Raw genomic sequence first — 16,982 nt, forward strand, 5'->3', positions numbered from 1 at the left:
GGCTGTCTTTGTGATGTGTTTGATGTGTTTGTCGAAGGAGAGGGTTTGATCAAGGATGATTCCAAGATTCCAAGATTCCGGATGTGAGGTGAGGTGGATACTGGGAGACCATCAATGTTGAGGATGAAGTTTTGGGTGGATTTGGTGAGCATTTTTGGACCAATGATGATGATATTAGCGTTAATTATCCTTTCAGATCGAAAGCCGCGCTGAACTACTGCCCTATCTCATTGGTGACGCTCGGACGATCCTTGATCGGACTTGATCCAGTCTGAAGAAGGGTCTCGACCCGAAACGTCACCCATTCCTTCTCTCCCGAGATGCTGCCTGACCCGCTGAGTTACTCTAGCATTTTGTGTTTACATTCGATTTAAACCAGCATCTGCAGTTTTTATTTCCTACACTTGATCGGACTTTGTTGGCTTTAACTTGGACTAAATGGTTATTCCCTTATCATGTTCATCTGCAACTGAACCAGCCTCTCACCAACTGGAAAGCAGCCCTGAACGACCATTTGCCTCTTTGGAGACCCTCGGACTATCTTTAATCGGACTTTACTGGACTTTATCTTGCACTAAACGTTATTCTCTTTATCGTTTACGTGTGCACTGTGAATTGCTCGATTGTAATCATGTGCAGTCTTTACCTAAGAACACTGAGGACGTCTGGTCTACCCTAAAAGCTGCTGACGACATTCTACTGCTGCACCATAGAGAGCATCCTAACACATTGCATCCCTGTGTGGTACCTCAGCTGCACGGAGGCAGAAAGGAAAGCTCTTCAGCGAGTAGTCCATAGTGCTCAGAGGACCATCGGAACACAGCTACCAGCCTTGGCGGGCATCTACAACACACGATGCCTCAGAAAAGCCACCAGCATCCACAAAGACTCTTCACAACCCTGCAACAGTCTGTTCGAACTTCTACCATCGGGCAGACGATACAAGGCCTTCTACGCCCGCACCTCCAGACTCAGGAACAGCTTCATCCCCAGGGCCATAGCTGCTATGAACCGGCCCTGCTGAGCCGGATGGTCACATCGCACAGTGAACCGGCACAGATCTACTTGCACTTTATTCTGTTTTAAAACGGTTACAATTTGTCTCGTTGGGCAGTTGTTGTTTAAATTAATTAAATTATTACATCGTATGAGAGGCGCATTCCCAATCTCGTTGTACCCCTGTACAATGACTGCAAAGATATATTGTATTGTATTGAAAGATAATATAAGAAAATAACTGCAGATGCTGGTACAAATCGATTTTTTCACAAAATGCTGGAGTAACTCAGCAGGTCAGGCAGCATCTCGGGAGAGAAGGAATGGGTGACGTTTCGGGTCGAGACCCTTCTTCAGACTGATGTCAGGGGGCGGGACAAATGAAGGATATAGGTGGAGACAGGAAGATAGAGGGAGATCTGGGAAGGGGGAGGGGAAGTGAGGGACAGAGGGACTATCTAAAGTTGGAGATGTAATGTTAAAATTGTACAGGGCATTGGTGAGGCCGAATCTAGAGTATGGTGTGCAGTTCTGGTGGCCAAATTATAGGAAGGATGGCGACAAAATGGAGAGGGTACAGAGATTTACTAGAATGTTGCCTGGGTTTCAGCACTTAAGCTACAGAGAGAGGTTGAACAGGTTGGGTCTTTATTCTTTGGAGCGTAGAAGGTTGAGGGGGACTTGATAGAGGTTTTTAAAATTTTAAGAGGGACGGACAGATTTGACGTGGGTAGGCTTTTCCCTTTGAGAGTGGGGAAGATTCCAACAAGGGGACATAGCTTCAGAATTGAGGGACAAAGGTTTAGGGGTAACATGAGGGGTAACTTCTTTACTCAGAGGGTGGTGGCTGTATGGAATGGGCTTCCGGTGGAAGTGGTGGAGGCAGGCTCGATTTTATTATTTAAGAGTAAATTGGATAGGTATATGGATAAGAGGGGATTAGAGGGTTTTAGTCTGAGAGCAGGTAGATGAGACTAGGTCAGAGAGAGTGGTCGGCATGGACTGGTAGGGCCGAACGGGCCTGTTTCCGTGCTGTAGATGTTATTATGGTTATATGGTTATATGGTTATAAGTCGACGTTCATACCACTGGGCTGCAAACTGCCCAGGCGAAATATGAGGTGCTGTTCGTCGAATTTCCGGTGGGCCCCACTATGGCACTGGAGGAGGCCCATGACAGAAAGGTCAGACTGGGAATGGGAGGGGAAGTTGAAGTGCTCGGCCACCGGGAGATCAGTTTTGTTAATGCGGACCAAGCGCAGGTGTTCAGCGAAGCGATCGCCGAGCCTGCGCTTGGTTTCGCCGATGTAAATAAGTTGACATCTAGAGCAGCGGATGCAATAGATGAGGTTGGAGGAGGTGCAGGTGAACCTTTGTCTCACCTGGAAAGACTGTTTGGGTCCTAGGATGGAGTTGAGGGGGGAGGTAAAGGGACAGGTGTTGCATCTCGTGCGGTTGCAGGGGAAAGTGCCTGGGGCTGGGATGGTTTGGGTAGGAAGGGACGAGTGGACCAGGGAGTTACGGAGGGAACGGTCTCTGCGGAACGCAGAGAGGGGAGGGGATGGGAAGATATGGCCAGTGGTGGCGTCCCATTATAGGTGACGGAAATGTTCGTGGATGATATGTTGGATCCGCTGGCTGGTGGGGTGGAAGGTGAGAACGAGGGGGACTCTGTCCTTGTTGCGAGTGGGGGGAGGGGGAGCAAGAGCGGAGCTGCGGGATGTAGAAGAGACCCTAGTGAGAGCCTCATCGATAGTGGAGGAGGGGAAGCCCCGTTTCCTGAAGAACGAGGACATCTCTGATGCCCTAGTGTGAAACACCTCATCCCGGGCGTAGATGCGGCGTAGACGGAGGAATTGGGAGTAGGGGATAGACTTTTTGCAGGGGACCGGGTGGGAAGAAATGTAGTCCAGATAGCTGTGCGAGTCGGTGGGTATATAGTAAATGTCAGTCACTAGTCTGTCTCCTGTGATGGAGATGGTGAGGTCCAGAAACAGGAGGGAGATGTCGGAGATAGTCCAGGTATATTTAAGTGAAGGAGAGATATCGGAGGTCCTTCCTTCCCACTGCTGTGAGACTGCACAAACAGCACTGCTCCCACCAGACCAGTCAACAGTAACAGTTAAGGAATACACAGTAAACTGATCACAATTTATACGTCTTTATTTTTATTTATAATGAATGTCTCCTGTTATCCACTTTGCTGCTGCAACACTGTAAATTTCCACGGTGTGGGACAATTAAATGAATTTATTTATTATCATTATTATTATTATTATTATCATCACAGGCGGCAGTCTAGGAATTTTATGGTCATCGATTCCCAGAACAGACTTGTTTAACATCTAAAAGAACCGAGGTGATTTAACTATATTCCCGGAGCTGGTGAAGGATTGATAGAATTTGTTAATTACTGACACGGAGCGGAACCGGAGCAGATTCTCAGCCACTGGTTTACATCCCAGATCCCGAAGAAAGGATAAAGTTTCTCCGTGAATTTATTCCCGGTGAAGGTGTGGAGATGGGACTTGGTGCCCGCGTCGTAAAATGAAACTGTCCCGGACTCGTAACTGAGATAAACTCCCACCCTCCCGGGGATGGGACGGGCGGGGAGAGGGGATGGAGGGGAGGTGAATGCATCAAACACGTCATCCAACCGCCTGATGATCCAGACTCCAGTCTCCGGGGTCGGTGTGACCGGTCCCTCCCTCTTCACAGACTCTGCGGCGACTCCCAGACTCCAGATCTGACTCCCCGCCACCTCCACCTCCCAGTAATGTCTCCCCGATGTGAATCCCTCCGATCCCAGCACACACCACCTGTCTGTAAACCTCTTCCCAGTGACAGGGAGACTCCTCCGGGTCCCGGTCCGTCTCACCCTCTTCCGATCCTCAGACACCTCGAGCCGCGCATGCGCTGTTTCCACATCCAGGGTGACGGAGACTGGGGGGAGAAGCAGAGAATCAGAGAGTCCCCGGGGGTCGGGGGGAGACTCGGGCAGCGCGGCCCCGGGACCGGGGGAGAGGCCGCTCGGCCTCAGGCACAGGCGGGCGGACAACTGAAAATTTGTCCGGAGTTTTCTTCCCCCTCCCCCTACCACGTAAGATGGACAACAGAAATCCTTCCCGGATCTTTTTTCCCGAGGTAGAGGCGAGAGTTGTGGTATGTCGTGGGCAAGCAGATGCAATTGGGAGAGAGGAGGTAGGAGAAATGGTGGGCGGATGGGTGTGCGGGCGTGATATTGAGTGAAAATGGAGGCTTGATTGGCGGGACAGTTGAGGAGTTAAATGTCTACTGGAGGTAATTAAAAATCAGGTCGATATATTTTGGAAAGATGTGACTGTGCTGGAGAGATTGCAAAGGAGATTCACCGGGAAGTTGCCTCCATTGGTTGCCTCCATGCTGATATGTCGTGGGCAAGCAGATGGAATTGGGAGAGAGGAGATAGGAGAAATGGTGGGCGGATGGGTGTGCGGGCGTGATATTGAGTGCTTTTCCTTATGGTGGTGAAAATGGGGGCTAGATTGGCGGGGCAGTTGAGGAGTTAAATGTTTACTGGAGGTAATTAAAAATGAGGAAAGATGTGACTGTGCTGGAGAGAGTGCAAAGGAGATTCACCGGGAAGTTGCCTCCATTGAAGGACATGAATAATGCTGATTTGGAGACCTAGGAGAAGTTTACAAGTTTACGAGACACAGAGAGGGGGTAGTTAGTCAGATTCAGTTTCCCATCATAATGGTACCAAAAACAAGGTTATTGGTTTAAAGTGAGAGGAAGGAGTTTTAAAGAAGACTAGACCAAGTGGACCCGTTGGGCCCAAATCTCTACTGCGTTGGTGCAGCACCATCTCCCCCCCCCCCTTCCCCTCCCCTCCTCCAATCCTCCAACCCCCTCCCTCCACGAACCCTCCCTTCCCCTCCCTCCTTCCCCTCCCCCTACTCCATCCCCCTCAACCCCCTTATTCTACCTCCTCCCTCCCTCCTTAGGAGATAGATTTAAGCTTAAAAATGTGAATAACTTAAAAAATATAACACTGATTTCAATGAAACTCCTGCCATTAGCACCAAATGGACGATGGTGAGTACGGTGGGCCTAAAATTGTCGCGCGATCGTGTACCGTTTTGGCTGTAGTTCAGGAACAAACAAACAAACAAGTGAGAGTTTTAGTATATAGATGTGAGGGATAAATCTCTTGCACAGAGAGTAGTTGATACCTGGAACATGCTCCCGTTGTAGGAGGTGGCATCTATTGTCTATTGTCTATACAATTCCACTCTGCGAAAAGGGTTCTGACTGTCAACCCTGTCTATGCCTCTCATAATTTAAAATAATTATAACCATGTAACCATATAACAATTACAGCATGGAAACAGGCCCGTTCGGCCCTACCAGTCCACGCCGACCACTTTCTCTGACCTAGTCTCATCTACCTGCTCTCAGACCATAACCCTCCAATCCCCTCCTATCCATATACCTATCCAATTTACTCTTAAATAATAAAATCGAGCCTGCCTCCACCACTTCCACCGGAAGCTCATTCCACACAGCCACCACCCTCTGAGTAAAGAAGTTACCCCTCATGTTACCCCTAAACTTTTGTCCCTTAATTCTGAAGTTACGTCCGCTTGTTGGAATCTTCCCCACTCTCAAAGGGAAAAGCCTACCCACGTCAACTCTGTCCGTCCCTCTTAAAAATTTTAAAACCTCTATCAAGTCCCCTCTCAACCTTCTACGCTCCAAAGAATAAAGACCCAACCTGTTCAACCTCTCTCTGTAGCTTAAGTGCTGAAACCCAGGCAACATTCTAGTAAATCTCCTCTGTACCCTCTCCATTTTGTCGACATCCTTCCTATAATTTTGCGACCAGAACTGCACACCATACTCCAGATTCGGCCTCACCAATGCCCTGTACAATTTCAACATTACATCCTAACTTCTATATTCGATGCTCTGATTTATAAAGGCAAGCATACCAAACGCCTTCTTCACCACCCTATCCGCATGAGATTCCACCTTCATGGAACAATGCACAGTTATTCCCAGATCCCTCTGTTCCACTGCATTCCTCAATTCCCTGCCATTTACCCTGTACGTCCTATTTTGATTTGTCCTACCAAAATGCAGCACCTCACACTTATCAGCATTAAACTCCATCTGCCATCTTTCAGCCCACCCTTCCAAAAGGCCCAAGTCTCTCTGTAGACTTTGAAAATCTACTTCATTATTAACTACACCACCTATCTTAGTATCATCTGCATACTTACTAATCCAATTTGCCACACCATCATCCAGATCATTAATGTAAATGACAAACAACAGTGGACCCTTGGGGTACTCCACTAGATCCTTGGGGTGCTCCACTAGACACTGGCCTCCAATCTGACATACAGTTGTCAACCATTACCCTCTGGTATCTCCCATTCAGCCATTGTTGAATCCATCTTGCAACCTCACTATTAATACCCAACGATTTAACCTTCTTAATCAACCATCCATGTGGAACCTTGTCAATTATATCAGTTTCCCCTCAGCCTTTGACAAGCACATGTATCTGACCTCTCCTCATAACTAATGCCCTCTAATCCAGGCAGCATTCTGGAAAACCTCTTCTGCACATTTCCCAAGGCATCCACATTCTTCCTGCAAAGGGACGACCAGAACTGCACAAAATACTCCAAATTATGCCTAAGTCCCCGTGACCTGCGTGGGTTTTCTCCGAGATCTTCGGTTTCCTCCCACACTCCAAAGACGTACAGGTATGTAGGTTAATTTGACTGGGTAAATGTAAAAAATTGTCCCTAGTGTGTGTAGGATAGTGTTAATGTGCGGGGATCGCTGGGCGGCGCGGACTTGGTGGGCCGAAAAGGCCTGTTACCGCGCTGTATCTGAAATATGAAATAATATGAATAAGTCCTGTAAAGGTGAAACATAATTTCCTGACTCTTAGCGTATGTTACTACAGAGTCTGTGGGTTACTCAAGTAAATATATTCATTGTGTCTAAAGATTATCAATTCCAGTTTACAGTGGGAACGTAAATTGAGGAGGTTGTGCCCACGAACAGGAGTTTTTTCTTGTGAATGTGTTTAAGGGTATCTATGTCAGGCCGATGAAACTGTGCGTACTGTTCCGAGACTAGATCTTGGGCCGAGATCTATCCGGTCTCGTTCTTACAATGCATCAGTGTGGCGTTTGAGGAAATCTGTGCGGCTCAAGGGTCCAACAGGGGGCAGACCTGAGTCAACCAGAGTCAACGATAGTCACTCACAGGTTAGGCAGGGCCCATGGCACAGATCTCCACAGGACACCCTCGTATCCTCACGGCAATACTGCTCATTCATTGTTCATTATAATTATATTCCGTTACTTCCAATTTCCCGGCTACCGTGGTAGAATTCAAACTCATAGATCAGCGTGTTTTTGCGGTGTGGGTGGGTCGGGATGCATTGGTTCATCCATCAGGCTGGGTATTTGTTGTATCTGCCTAACCTGTGATGTAGTAGTGGGTGACTGCATTGTTCGAGGTACGGACAGTAGATTCTGTGTCAGCAGGCGGGACTCAATGATGGTCTGTTGCCTCCCTGGTGCCAGGGTTCAAGACATCACGGAGCGGCTTCAGAACATCCTAGCGAGGGAAGGCGATCAACCGAACATAGTTGTGCACGCGGGCAGATTTCTAGACCACTGGGATCTCTTCTGGGGTAGGGGTGACCTGTACAAAAGGGACGGGTTACACCTTAACAGCAGGGGGACCAACATTCTGGCAGGCAGGTTTGCTAGTGCTACAAGTGTGGCTTTAAACTAAGTAGTGGGGGGGGGAGGGGTTGACAAACTGGGAATATGAAGATGGAGTTAAAGGGGAAGCGAATAGAGGAGAAATTGCAAAGGGCTCTCGAATGAATGGGAAGGGAAGTTCTAGAAGGGATAAGAGAGTAAGGTCAGGGCCAATTGTGACCGGTGTGAGAGGGGAAGTGAATACCGAAATTAAAGTGTTGTATTTAAATGCGAAGTATAAAAAATAAAGTGGATGAGCTCGAGGCTCAGTTAGACATTGGCAAGTATGATGTCGTGGGAATCACTGAGACATGGCTACAAGAGGGCCAGGGCTGGGAACTGAATATTCAGGGGTACAGAACATATAGAAATGACAGACAGGTGGGCAGAGGGGGTGGGGTCGCTCTGTTGGTGAGGAATGATATTCACTCCCTTGCAAGGGTTGACATAGAATCAGGAGATGTAGAATCAGTATGGATAGAAAAGAGGAATTGTAAGGGTAAAAATACCCTAATGGCGGCGCTGCCCTAGCAGCTGCGGCTACACCTGCGGTCCATTTGTCTTGTGTTTTTGTTGGTTTTGTTTGTCTTAATTGTAGTTGTGATGTGGTGTTTTTGTGTTTGTGTACTATGTGTGTGTGTGGGGGGGAGGGGGGGAACTGTAACACTAAATATGTATCCCTTCCGAACGGAGACCCGACCTTTGTGCTCTGGGCCGTGTCTCCGTTCCTGCTGCGGCCTACCATCGGCCCAACTCCTGGAGCTGTCGGCCTCCAGGGCTCTGGTTGGCAGAGCCCGCGGATCGGACTTACCACCACCGGAGCCGGCCGTCTTCGGAGGCTGCGGGAGCAGCTGCGACTCGCCTTAGGCTCGGGCCGTGTGGATGCCGACATCGGGAGCTCCGGCAGCGGCAGAGGGTTCGCCCGCCCCGGATCACGGGGCTTGGGGCGCGGACATTTCACCGTCCGGCGCGGCCCAAGATATGCCGCGGGATATTTCTCTGCTGGGCGGGGGCTTCAATGTCGGGAGCCACGACCGCCCCGACGTGCAACAACAGCGGCAGCAGCAGCGTGTTCGCCCGCCCCGGATCGGACTTATCATCGGCGGAGCCGGCCGTTTTCGGAGGCTGCGGGAGCGGCTGCGACGCGACGCGCCTTGGGCTTGGCCCGCTGTGGACCGTCCGGTGCGGCCTGCAACCACAACAGCCTGACTGCGGGCGAGGACAGCGGGAGAAGGGAAAGACATTGTGGCCTTCCATCACAGTGAGGAGAGGACTGGAGGAGACTCACTGTGATGGATGTTTCTTTGATGGATGTTTCTTTTTTTGTGTGTTTTTGGGGTTGGGTAATTTTGGTGCCTGTTTGGTGCTTTTGTTGTTGGACTGTGTTTTGGGGGTTTTGGGGTTGTGTAATTTGAATGCATATTTAATGTTTTTGTTGTTGGACTGTGGGTGACCGAATTTCGTCCAATATTGGATGACAAATAAAGCTATCTATCTATCTATCTATCTATCTATCTACAGGCCCCCAAACAGTAGCCTCGACATAGGGTGCAAGTTGAATCAGTAGCTAAAATTGGCATTTTGCAAATGTAATGCTATGGTGATTATGGGAGATTTTAACATGCAGGTAGACTGGGAAAATCAGGTTGGTAATGGACCCCAGGAAAGAGAGTTTGTGGAGTGTCTCCAAGATGGATTCTTAGAACAGCTTGTAATGGAGCCTACTCGGGAGAAGGCAATTCTGGATTTAGTGTTGTGTAATGAACCTGATCTGATAAGGGGACTCGAGGTAAAAGAGCCATTAGGAGGCAGTGATCACAATATGATAATTTTACTCTACAAATTGAGAGGGAGATGGGAAAATCGGAAGTGTCAGTATTACAGTATAGCAAAGGGGATTACAGAGGCATGAGGCAGGAACTGGCCAGAATTGACTGGAAGGAGGCCCTAGCAGGAAAGACAGTGGAACAGCAATGGCAGGTATTCAATAGACAATAGACAATAGGTGCAGGAGTAGGCCATTCAGCCCTTCGAGCCAGCACCGCCATTCAATGCGATCATGGCTGATCACTCTCAATCAGTACCCCATTCCTGCCTTCTCCCCATACCCCTCACTCCGCTATCCTTAAGAGCTCTATCCAGCTCTCTCTTGAAAGCATCCAACGAACTGGCCTCCACTGCCTTCTGAGGCAGAGAATTCCACACCTTCACCACTCTCTGACTGAAAAAGTTCTTCCTCATCTCCGTTCTAAATGGCCTACCCCTTATTCTTAAACTGTGAATAATGCAGAAGTTGCAGGATCAATTTATCCCAAAGAGGAGGAAAGATTCTAAGGAGAGTAAGAGGCACCCGTGGCTGACAAGGGAAGTCAAGGACAGCATAAAAATAAAAGAGAAGAAGTACAACAAAGCAAAGAAGAGTGGGAAGCCAGAGGATTGGGACTTTTTTAAAGAGCAACAGAAGATGACTAAGAAGGCAATACGGGGAGAAAAGATGAGGTACGAGGGTAAACTAGCCAATAATATAAAAGAGGATACTAAAAGCATTTTTAGGTATGTAAAGAGGAAAAAAATAGTCAAGGCAAATGTGGGTCCCTTGAAGACAGAAGCAGGGGAATTTATTATGGGGAACAAGGAAATGGCAGACGAGTTGAACCGGTACTTTGGATCTGTCTTCGCTAAGGAAGATACAAGCAATCTCCCAGATGTTCTAGTGGCCAGAGATCCTAGGGTGACGGAGGAACTGCAGGAAATCCACATTAGGCAGGAAATGGTGTTGTGACTGATGGGACTGAAGGCTGATAAATCCCCAGGGCCTGATGGTCTGCATCCCAGAGTACTTAAGGAGGTGGCGCTGGAAATTGTAGACGCATTGGTGATCATTTTCCAGGATCAGTTCCTGTGGATTGGAGGGTAGCTAATGTTGTCCAAATTTTAAGAAAGGAGGGAGAGAGAAAACGGGAAATTATAGACCAGTTCGTCTTACATCTGTGGTGGGGAAGATGTTGGGGTAATTTATAAAAGACAAAATTGCGGAGCATTTGGATAGCAGTAACAGGATCGTTCCGAGTCAGCATGGATTTACGAAGGGGAAGTCATGCTTGACTAATCTTCTGAAATTCTTTGAGGATGTAACTAGGAAAATGGACAGGGGAGAGCCGGTGGATGTGGTATACCTTGACTTTCAGAAAGCCTTCGACAAGGTCCCACATAGGAGATTAGTGAGCAAAAATAGAGCACAAGGTATAGGTGGTAGGGTACTGACATGGATAGAAAATTGGTTGACAGAAAGAAAGCAAAGACTGGGGATAAATGGGTCCCTTTCAGAATGGCAGGCAGTAACTAGTGGGGTACCGCAAGGTTCGGTGCTGGGACCGCAGCTATTTACAATATACATTAATGACATGGATGAAGGGATTAAAAGTACTATTAGAAAATTTGCAGGTGATACAAAGCTGGGTGGTAGAGTGAACTGTGCGGAAGATGCTATGAGGTTGCAGGGTGAATTGGACAGGTTGTGTGAGTGGGCGGATGCATGGCAGATGCAGTTTAATGTGGATACGTGTGACGTTATACACTTTGGCGGTAAGAATAGGAAGGCAGAGTATTATCTGAATGGTGTCATGTTATAAAAAGGGGACGTACAACGAGATCTGGGTGTCCTAGTGCATCATTCACTGAAAGGAAGCATGCAGGTACAGCAGGCAGTGAAGAAGGCCAATGGAATGTTGGCCTTAATAGGGATGCGAGGGGATCTTATCGAAACTTAAGATTATTAAGGGGTTGGACACGTTAGAGGCAGGAAACATGTTCCCAATGTTGGGGGAGTCCAGAACAAGGGGCCACAGTTTAAGAATAAGGGATAGGCCATTTCGAACCGAGATGAGGAAAAACTTTTTCAGTCAGAGAGTTGTGAATCTGTGCAATTCTCTGCCTCAGAAGGCAGTGGAGACCAATTCTCTGAATGCATGCAAGAGAGAGCTAGATAGAGCTCTTAAAAATAGTGGAGTTAGGGGGTATGGGGAGAAGGCAGGAACGGGGTACTGATTGAGAATGATCAGCCATGATCACATTGAATGGCGGTGGTGGCTCGAAGGGCCGAATGGCCTCCTCCTGCACCTATTGTCTATTGTCTATCGTGCTCCTGTGTTGCATGTGTTCCAGGATCTAACATCTCCAGCTGAACATGTGTACGTGAGGCTTCTCAGTCAGTGGGTTGGTGCAGGAATGAATCTCCAATTACCATTCAGTGCTTATCCTGACCAATCTTTGCATCACGTAAGAACATCAATGTGTCCCACAAACCAAGTGAAATAAGTCCATATGTTTTACCTTCTTTAAAGGAGTCAAACGTTTCTGTCAACGCTGCCTTCAACAAAAAGAGGTGGTTGCGTTTTTCAGCCGTTATGGCACCATCTGTCACTGACAATGAATGCTCATCATCACTAATCCTGCAAATATTAAATAGCTGATTACAAATTCTGCATTGATGTTTATGAGGAAATATGTTTCATGCAGAGTTTCAGTGAAGAACATGCCCTACCTTCGCTTGCGAACAGCTTCCTCCTGAAATAAATAAAACACAAGACTGAATTGATCGAGGCAGAACTACTGAGAGCACGAATTTCACCCAGATTATTACGAGGTGTAAAAAATTCCCATTTGTCCACTCTCACCCCCAATGACACACAGAGAAGAATAATGATATTGCAGACATAGAACCGATGGAGGAAGTATAAAAATTATTCTGAAAATTACACGATGCTGACAGGATAGTCTGGACAGGTTGTGCGTTTCGGCCGAATAAGGGGTAGACCATTTAGAACGGAGATGAGGAAAAACTTTTTCAGTCAGAGAGTTGTGAATCTGTTGAATTCTCGGCCTCAGAAGGCAGTGGAGGCCAATTTTCTGGATGCTTTCAAGAGAGAGCTAGATAGAGCTCTTAATGATATCGGAGTCAGGGGGTATGGGGAGAAGGCAGGAACGGGGTACTGATTGAGAATGGTCAGCCATGATCACATTGAATGGAGTTACTGGCTCGAAGGGCTGCATGGTCTACTTCTGCACTTGTTGTCTCTTGTCTATTGTATATTATGTTAGTGATGTGTAGGAAGGAACAGCAGATGCATAGACAATAGACAACATGCTTAAATTTGTTTCAAATATATCAGACGCCATTTTGTGATGGTGCCCATTTATAGAAGCAAATTTAAATAGACTTCCTTACCTTTAGAAATTTCACGCTGTCTTTTTGTTCCATCCGTTCCTGTAAACGCAGGAGTTCATCCTGAATAGAATTTAAATTATCTTGAATCTCCCGAAGATTTTTCTCCATTGGATTTAGAATCCGCTCCTCATCTTCACGGATATCTTTGAGGAAGTAATTTTCTTTCTCCGTGATAATCTGGTGCAGTTCAGCAAACTGGGATGTGACATTGGACTGAAGGCTGTGTGACTCTTCCTGTCAAATGAATGCTGAAGATTAACATAATATATTTCTGTATTGTGTTTGCTTACAGAATAAGTGACCATATAGCCCATCAGTGTCCGGTTCTCAGAATTATCTAATCAATCAAATTCTCTCACATTTTCCTGAAACAAAGAAGTTTAATTCTCCTTCCCATTCCCACACTGACCTTTCTGTCCTAGGTCTCCTCCATTGTCAGAGGGAGGCTAATTCCAAAATTAGAGGAACAGCATCCCATATTTCGCTTGGGCAGCTTTCAGCCCAGTAATATTGACTTCTCTCACTTCAGGTAGCCTGGGCATTCCCTCTCTCTCTATCCCCCCTCCCCCCCCCCCACCCCCACCCAAGTTGCACTAACTTCTCCCTTTCACCCCATAAACAGCTAACAATGGCCTGTTTCCTTTATCGTCGTTACTTGTTTCCATATCTTTTATTCATTGTTCTTTATTTCTCTGCATCATCATCTACTCCCTGTCCCTCGTTTCCCTTATCTCTAACCAGTCTGAAGAAGGGTCTCGTCCCGAAACATCACCCATTCATTCTCTCCAGAGATGCTGCCAGTCCCGCTGAGTTACTCCAGCTTTTTATGCCTATCTTCGGTTTAAACCAGCATCTGCAGTTCCTCCCAACGCACCTAATTTCAGCAGTCAATTGTTCCAACATGTCCACTACACATTAAAATGAGCAACGCTGCATAAAAATTCCAGACAGAAAGGCCTCACCCGAACTTTGGAAATCTTTCGTAGTTGTTGCTGTTCTATTTCTTCGATATCAGATTTATTTTTCGTGACAGATTCTATGGCCGATTTTACCCGAGCCTAAGATCAAAGAATAAAGGCGTTAGACAACAAAGAATGAACAAGGTAAATAAAGATACAAATCTGTTTGCATTGACCTTGTAGATGTCAACAGCTTCTTTAATCGGCTGGAAGCTGTGGTTTCTGTGTTCCAGCGCATCTCGACAAACCAGACAGATCAGTTTCTTGTCATTTTCACAAAACAGCTTCATTTCTTCCTGATGTTCCTCGCAGAAAAGTTTACTTCCCTTCTCTTCTGTATTCAGGCTCAGTGCTCGAGCTTTCTCAGACAGTCTCGCCAAGGCCCGATTGACTTTGAGGGTGCGGTCTGCAAACTCCTCTCTGCATTCCGGGCAGGAGTTTCTCCCCTCCCTGCCCCAACTTTGTGTGATACAGGAGCGGCAGTAGTTGTGCCCGCACTCCAGTATAACCGGGTCGGTGAAGAAATCCAGGCAGATGGAACAAACTACCTCCTCGGTTAAACTCTCGACCTTGTCTTTCGAAGCCATTTTAATTCCCGGCACAAAGGTTCGAAGTCTATTTGCTTTTGGGAGCGGCTGAATTCCTGCAGTATCGCGTTATCCACTCCGCACCCTGCCACGTCGTATAATGAATGGTAATTGACTGCAATAGACAATAGATAATAGACGCAGGAGGAGGCCATTCAGCCCTTCGAGCCAGCACCACCATTCAATGTGTAATAAAATAACTGCGAATGCTGGTACAAATCGAAGGTATTTATTCACAAAATGCTGGAGTAACTCAGCAGGTCAGGCAGCATCTCAGGAGAGAAGGAATGGGCGACGTTTCAGGTCGAGACCCTTCTTCAGACTGATGTCAGGGAGCGGGACAAAGGAAGGATATAGATGGAGACAGGAAGAAAATGGGAGATCTGGGAAGAGGAGGGGAAGCGAGGGACAGAGTCGATGTTCATACCGCTGGGCTGCAAGCTGCCCAGGCAAAATATGAGGTGCTGTTCCTCCAATTCCCGGTGGGACTCACTATGGCACTGGAGGAGGCCCATGACAGAAAGGTCAGACTGGGAATGGGAGGGGGTGTTGAAGTGCTCAGCCACCGGGAGATCAGATTGTCTAATGCGGACTGAGCGCAGGTTTTAAGCGAAGCGATCGCCGAGCCTGCGTTTGGTTTCGCCGATGTAAATAAGTTGACATCTGGAGCAGCGGATGCAATAGATGCGGTTGGAGGAGGTGCAGGTGAACCTCTGTCTCACCTGGAAAGACTGTTTGGGTCCTTGCATGGAGTTGAGGGGGAAGGTAAAGGGACAGGTGTTGCATCTCCTGCGGTTGAGGGGAAAGTGCCCGGGGATGGGGTGGTTTGTGTAGGAAGGGACGAGTGGACAAGGGACAAGGAGGGAATGGTCTCTGCGGAACGCAGAAAGGGGAGGGGATGGGAAGATATGGCCAGTGGTGGGGTCCCGTTGTAGGTGACAGAAATGTTGGAGGACGATTTGTTGGATCCGCTGGCTGGTGGGGTGGAAGGTGAGAACGAGGGGGATTCTGTCCTTGTTACGGTTTGGGGGAGGGGGAGCAAGAATGGAGCTGCGGGATGTAGAAGAGACCCTAGTGAGAGCCTCATCTATAATGGAAGAGGGGAAGCCCCGTTTCCTGAAGAATTAGGACATCTCTGATGCCCGAGTGTGAAAAGACCTCATCCCGGGCGCAGATGCGGCGTAGACGGAGGAATTGGGAGTTGTGGATAGACTTTTTGCAGGTGACCGGGTGGGAAGAAGTGTAGTCCAGATAGCTGTGCGAGTCAGTGGGTTTATAGTAGATGTCAGGCACCAGTCTGTCTCCTGTGATGGAGATGGTGAGGTCCAGAAACGGGAGGGAGATAACAGATAGTCCACTTGTATTTAAGGGCAGGATGGAAATTGGAAGTGAAGTGTATGAAGTCAAAGAACATTCAATGTGATCATGGCTGATCATTCTCAAACACTACCCCGTTCCTGCCTTTTCCCCATACCCCCCCCCCCCCCCCACTCCGCTATCATTAAGAGCTCTATCTAGCTCTCTCTTGAAAGCATCCAGAGAATTGGCCTCCACTGCCTTCTGAGGCAGAGAGTTCCACAGATTTACAACTCTCTGAGTGAAAAAGTTTTTCCTCATCTCCGTTTTCAATGGCCTACCCCTTATTCTTAAACTATGGCGCCTGGTTCTGGACTCCCCCAACATTGGGAACATGTTTCCTGCCACTAACGTGTCCAATCCCTTAATAATCTTATATATTTCAATAAGATCCCCTCTCATCCTTCTAAATTCCAGTGTATTCAAGTCAATTCGCTCCTGTCTTTTAACATACGACAGTCCCAGAATTCCGGGAATTAACCTAGTGAACCTAAGCTGCACGCCCTCAATAGCAAGAATATCCCTCCTCAAATTTGGAAAACAAAACTGCACACAGCACTCCAGGTGCGTTCTCACTAGGGCAATGAACAACTGCAGAAGGACCTCTTTGCTCCTATACTCAACTCCCCTTGTTATGATGGCCAACATGCCATTGGCTTTCTTCACTGCCTGCTGTACCTGCATGCTTCCTTTCAGTGACTGATGCACTCGGACACCCAGATCTCATTGTACGTCCCCTTTTCCTAACTTGACACCATTCAGATAATAATCTGCATTCCTATTCTTACCACCAAAGTGGATAAGCTCACATTTATCCACATTAAACTGCAAGGGTTAGAGCAAACCTCCAACTAATCTTACAGGAGGGAGGGGCCGTTAGGTCTTGAAAGTGAATATACCAGAGATATGGACCTGGGACAGTGTAAAGCAGAACATAGGGGGCAAGGCCAAAATGGTGCCATACGTGGATGGGAAACGATGGAGAAATATATATTTAGAGCGACTGTTAAATGGTAACGTGCGAACACCGGTGAAATGTGGCGTTCCACCGTCTCTCGGTGTAATCTACATGTGTAGGAAGGAAC

General features: G+C 47.6%; 1 protein-coding gene across 1 annotated transcript in view; it reads right to left on the bottom strand.

Moving 5' to 3' along the window:
• Positions 1–14,541, bottom strand: part of LOC144602583 (uncharacterized) — a 56,075-nt gene extending 41,534 nt beyond the window's left edge. Inside the window, exons 1-6 of the mRNA XM_078415711.1 lie at positions 14,131–14,541; positions 13,958–14,053; positions 12,996–13,229; positions 12,312–12,334; positions 12,101–12,219; positions 3,414–3,938 (exon numbers count right to left, since the gene is read on the bottom strand). Coding sequence (XP_078271837.1) covers positions 3,414–3,938; positions 12,101–12,219; positions 12,312–12,334; positions 12,996–13,229; positions 13,958–14,053; positions 14,131–14,541 — 1,408 coding nt within the window. The remainder of the gene's footprint in view (positions 1–3,413; positions 3,939–12,100; positions 12,220–12,311; positions 12,335–12,995; positions 13,230–13,957; positions 14,054–14,130) is intronic.
• Between the last annotated feature and the right edge of the window lie 2,441 nt (positions 14,542–16,982).

The sequence above is a fragment of the Rhinoraja longicauda genome, chromosome 19 (assembly GCF_053455715.1).
Source record: "Rhinoraja longicauda isolate Sanriku21f chromosome 19, sRhiLon1.1, whole genome shotgun sequence".
NCBI classification, from domain to species: Eukaryota; Metazoa; Chordata; class Chondrichthyes; order Rajiformes; family Arhynchobatidae; genus Rhinoraja; species Rhinoraja longicauda.